The sequence below is a fragment of the Triticum dicoccoides genome, chromosome 1A, assembly GCF_002162155.2.
Source record: "Triticum dicoccoides isolate Atlit2015 ecotype Zavitan chromosome 1A, WEW_v2.0, whole genome shotgun sequence".
Classification (NCBI taxonomy): domain Eukaryota; kingdom Viridiplantae; phylum Streptophyta; class Magnoliopsida; order Poales; family Poaceae; genus Triticum; species Triticum dicoccoides.
The window spans coordinates 4725447-4730943 of NC_041380.1; the positions used below are offsets into that span (position 1 = coordinate 4725447).

Below are 5497 nucleotides of genomic sequence, written 5' to 3' on the forward strand. Positions count from 1 at the left end.
ACATTGGAAGTTCTGGCGATACGGGAGGCTATGGCATTGGCGAATGATTTATACATCCAACATATCCATGTTGCTTCGCATTGCAAGGTAGTGGTGGACAATATCCAGAAGCGTAACTTGGCCTGCTATGGTGCGACAGTTCAAGAGATTAGAGACCTGTCTGGTTCTTTTATTTCATGTAATATAGTCTATGAAAGTAGGAGCTCAAATTTTGAAGCTCACAATTTAGCGAAGCATGCATTCACCCTGGGAGGTGCCCGCCATGTTTGGTTAGGCCATCCGGGAAATATTTTGTCCGTCCCTGTAAACATTGTGACGAACTAATAAAGCTTCGTGGAATTGTCTCAAAAAAATCTCTGAGCTCGAGCGGCGGTGGCTACTGTCATTTCTATCCTCCTAATATATTGTCATTTCTATCCTCCTAATCTATGGTCATTTCACATGTAAGAATCCTTCCAGAATACTGACTATGAGGTAATTCTTAGTGATGTTGCATGCACATTTATTTTTCACAAAAGAACACTTATGAAAATTATACATGGCCAATTTTTCATAAAGGCAAACATTTATTTTATTTTGATATACATGCGAACATTTTTCGTCGCACATGAACATTTCTTTTCGCATACATGAACTTTAAAAAATTGCCGGACAATTTAATAAGTAGATGAAAATTTGTTTTCGTGGACATGGACATATTTTACAATTGCCTTAATATTTACTCATTTACTGAAATGATTCTATGAACATTCTATATTTTTTCTTACATTTAGATTTTTCTGTGCTTATAAAAAAACAAATGATCTGTTCTTTATGCGTAGAAAAACAAATGATCTTTTTTTTGAGAAAAGAAAAACAAATGATCTAGAAGGCCAAAAATAACGCTCGTCGGCCCGCAGCCATTCCGAGTGTGGAGAGCCCATGTGAGCCCACATCCTCCTGCTCCGCTGGATTACAGAGACGAGCGAGACTAGCTAGGGTTTACACTCTGCTCTCTTCCTCCGAATCAAAGAAGCGGGCGGCGGCACTCTCCTCCGCCTCTCCGGCGAGGTCGACCGGCGGCGGCGATGTCCTCCTCTCCCGGTCGGTCGTGCTCAAAGAAGGTACCTCCATTTTTCTCTTCTCCTCTCCTGACTTGCGTTGGTTCCGTTTTTCGATTCGCTTTCTTGTTCTTGATAGACAGGGGAAACCAAACAATCCGGTAGTATATATCATCCCCATCCATCGATAAACTTAGTTAATCTTGTAAAGCCTTTCTCCTAGGTACAGTAGAAAGTAGTAAGCATTTTGCCTAGGGTTGCAGCAAATACTAGTATTATTTCTAGTTGATGAACAGATATTAGATTGGCCCTGTGAACTCATCGGCTGTGGCTGGCAAAATTATTGATTTCCCTGCTTTCTTTCTTCCTTGCCCAACCAAGAGCTGCAACTACTAACTAATTTGCATATATGCTCTGCTTTTCGTGTTCAGATTCAGCAATTAGTACTAGTAATTCTTCTTGCAAAATTGGCCCTGTGATCGTTTCTTTGTATTCTCTTACTTAGTTCATTATTCAGGCTCTGCTTGCTTCTTAATTATGGTGGTAGCTAGTTTAATTTAATGATGATGTGGCCCGCCTGTAGCGTCATTCTTTCCTTCTAACAATCTAGGGACAGATAAGGTGCTAGCTAGCTTGCTACTTAATAAATCTCCATGCGTGCCTGGTTGGACCTAGAATTCGTTAATGTTGTAAAGCCATTCTCCTAGCTACTACTTAGAAAGTAAGCTTTTTGCAACTGATCGAGTACTTGCCTAGGGTTGCAGCAAGTACCCGTATTTCTATTTTGAACATATATTAGATGTCCAGGGTTGGACTGGTTGCCTAGGGTTGGACTGTGAACTCATCGGCCGTGACAAAATGATGTCTCTGCTTTCTTTCTTGCCCAGGCAAGAGCTACAAGTACTAATTGCAATTTGCATGCTCTGCTTTTCATGTTACTGTTAATTAGATACGTGCCTCCAAATAAGTTGGTTCAGATTCAGCACATGGGTCTTCTTGCAGAATTGCTTGCATCAGATCTAACTAGTTTCTTTGTATTCTCTTAGTTAGTTCATTATTCAGGCTCTGCTACTTTATGGTGTAATTTAATGATGTGGCCCTCCTGTAGCGTCACCATTTTTTTCTAACAATCTGGACATACATAAGGTGCTAGCTATTTTAATAATTCTCTATGCTTGTGAAGAACAAACAGGATTTGGACGGATACAGATAATGCTCAAACTTCGTCAGTAATATATTCTTCGTAATGAGTGTCTGTCACCATTCTGATCTCCATCTATCCTCACATGCATTATTTATTCTGATATAAGTTTAATGAGTCCAGCTCTTTCGGTTGTTTTCTGAACCTTGATATGAATTTCCTGATGATTGGTACAGCTGAATTGTTCGATGGAGGACCTACTGGAGGCTCTGCTGACAGAGATTCTCAACAGGATCACCAGGACAGGTGATCTGAATTCTCTTTCCTTTGTGTCAAAGCAGCTCTACAAGATAGAGGGGAGTCAAAGGGCTGCTATCCGTGTTGGTTCCCGTCTTTGCACTGCTACAAAAGCACTGACATCATTGTCCGCCCGCTTCCCAAATCTGCGGAAAGTGGAAATCGATTACTCTGGTTGGACACCTGGACATGGAAATCAGTTGGACAACGAAGGCCTTTCTGTGTTTTCATCTCACTGTTCCTCGCTGATTGACCTCACCTTAAGCTTCTGCTCATGCATCGATGACTCTGGGCTTGCTTGTTTAGCTTATTGCAAGACACTGGTGTCTCTCAGGCTCAACTCCGCACCAAAAATAACGTCAGTTGGGCTTTTCTCGGTTGCAGTTGGCTGCACGAATCTTTCTGCCCTCCACCTTACTGATTGCGATGAAATCGACAATGTAGAGTGGATGGAATACCTTGGTAGGGATGGATCGCTGGAAGAGCTTGTAGTGAAGAATTGCAAAGGAATCAATCATCATGACTTCCTAAAGTTTGGTCCAGGATGGATGAAGCTCCAGAAGTTTGAGTTTGAGAGGAAAAGAGGAAGATATGATAGTCTTATAGCCATAGGTGATGAGGTCTATGACTCCTCGTACGATGCTCACATCATGGATATATATGATTTCTGCTGTGAGAGTTTGATGGATCTAAGGTTGGCACATATTGAAACTTGGCCAGAAGCAGGACTTCGTGTTGTCCTAGGGAAGTGTAAAGCATTGGAGAAGCTTTGCCTTGAGTATGTTCTTGCCTTAAATGACAATGACATCATTGTATTATCTCGGAGCTGCAGCAACCTTAAAAGCATCACACTTTGGCTTAAGCTGCAGCGCTACTCGAGTGATGTCAGCTATTGTGAAAGCAGGACGTCATTTACTGATAACAGCCTTTACGCTCTAGCCCTAAACTGTCGTATGCTTCAGATGGTAGACCTCAGGTTTACAGGATGCTTTGTATTTGTAGCATTTTCTATTGTGAAGAGCATTTGCTTTGTATTTGTAGCTCATCAAGATGCCAACTTTGCTTTGCTGGCCATGTACTTTATACTTGCGCTAAAATGAAATATGCGCTTTTCCCTTGCTGAAAAAAGGGAGAATGAATTATTTATTTACATTAGCTCCTGCACGCCATGATCGTGGAATATTTACTAGTACAAAACAAACAATGGGAGGACACTCCGGAGTGAAACGACGGCTGAGCCGATGAGCAGGATGAAAGAGAGGAAGCTAGAAGTTAATGCCTTGTCATGTTCGGGTTTTTCATAGCAACGCACAAAGAGAGGAAGCAAGAGGTTCATTAGTCCAACTATCGTCACACTTATTACAAAAGCTGAATTTCAATAGCTCATGACCTGTAGAGTTTGCATCACTGTCTAGGAAAATTTTCACAGGAGAAAATTAATCTGTCATTTTTTCCACAGGAGAAGATAGAGGATAGATGGCGACACTGAAGAAGGAAAATTTTGGCATGTCGGATGTTACATGGCAACCAACACATACGCGGGCTGGTAGATGTACAGAAAGCGCCGGTAACCCACTTGAGTTTGTATTTTCTTTGGTTTGTGTGGTCAAGATGCTGCTTGGCTGCACAGGCTTTGAGTTCCAGAAGTTGCAGGTATGGCCTCATATTCCCTCGGACATAGCTTCCAACAAGACTTATGGTCCAGGATTTGTATTAAACAGAATTCAGCACTGAAACCTTTATTTCTACCATAGCCGGTGGATAGAATTCAAGCACGGAATTTTCCAGCAATTTGTAGTTACATTGTGCCACCAGTCATGTGTCCTTGATCTAAATGTTTGGTCCATGTATCAGCTGAAAAGCGAAAAGAGAAACATTTTTTTAGGATAGCTTAAGACATATATACTGAAGCAGTTTTGTAGTGATCAAATGAACAAGGAAATACTACCAAAAAATCACAGGGGATACCATCAAGGAAAAACCTTTTATCCTTACCATCGACAGAATTTCTAGCATGGAATTTTTCCCACAATTGATATTTTGTTCTACTACTATGCAGCATCTGAAAATAGAAAAGGGGAACATTAGTACTGCAGAGAATAGCTTAAGACAAAACATAATTTTCACCACACTTGCTTTCCCGTTATGACTGATGACTTGTTTCAGCTTGGTTAGGTGCATGCCAACTTCTCTCTTCAGGAAATTTAGCAGCGAACATACCACTGAACAATTATCGAGCTCAGAGAACAGCTCCCTTTATCCCTTTCTGACACAGAAGGAGATAAGAGAAGTGGATACCGATTCAGAGTTCTGAGTTCAGAAACCATTTCTAACAAGTTCAGAGTTCAGATAACAACTTCCAACATAAGACAGCCATGTACATACTCATAAGAGAAACGGATACCCATTCAACACTGAAAATCCATCATAATTAAGCTCAGCTAGTGAGGATGTACAACCACCGTACGGCGAGCACCCCCATTATCACTCGCCATTATTCCAAAGCAAATGTTATTCTAGCTTGCTCAGTGCCTTCTCAGATTTTCGACAGAATATTGATTACGCATAAATTACAAAGGGGCATACCTGGGAATATTGGCGTGTTAGATGTTACAAGAAATCGACAACGTACGTGGGCCGGCAGCCGTCGACCAAGTTGAGCTTGGATTTTTGCGTCAGTTTTTGTGGTGAAGATTCTGCTTGCTGTACAGGCTATGAATTCCACATGACTTGTATGGTTGTACAGTGCCACTTCACCGTTTTCCTCTGGCACATGACTTCCAACAAGACTTGGGTCCCAGCATTTGTACTAACCACAATTTAACACTGAAACCTTAGTTTTACCACCAGGCAACAGCACGGAATTTCCTTACACTGCGCCACCAGCCACGAGTCCTTGAGCTAATTATTTTGTTCTATGTACTGAAAACTGAGAAGGGAAGCATATAGAGGATAGCTCAAGACTGAAGCAGTAACAGGTTACATGATCAAATATAAACTGTTAGAAGAAAGCGAGGCT

At 41.4% G+C, this 5497-nt stretch overlaps 1 protein-coding gene across 1 annotated transcript; it reads left to right on the top strand.

Annotated features, from left to right (window-relative positions):
• Window positions 1-999: 999 nt before the first annotated feature.
• Window positions 1000-3624, top strand: LOC119357564 (F-box/LRR-repeat protein 14-like). Its single transcript, XM_037624474.1, has 2 exons — window positions 1000-1103; window positions 2418-3624. The coding sequence occupies exons 1-2, from the start codon at window positions 1068-1070 to the stop codon at window positions 3576-3578; spliced, it is 1197 nt and encodes a 398-aa protein (XP_037480371.1). The 5' UTR covers window positions 1000-1067; the 3' UTR covers window positions 3579-3624.
• Window positions 3625-5497: the final 1873 nt, after the last annotated feature.

What these genes read in the sequence shown, in the direction of transcription:
- LOC119357564 (XM_037624474.1), top strand. Translation starts at nt 1,068, where the DNA reads ATGTCCTCCTCTCCCGGTCGGTCGTGCTCAAAGAAG. An exon ending in GTCGGTCGTGCTCAAAGAAG is followed by an intron (nt 1,104 to 2,417) that starts GTACCTCCATTT and finishes TGATTGGTACAG; the next exon opens with CTGAATTGTTCGATGGAGGA.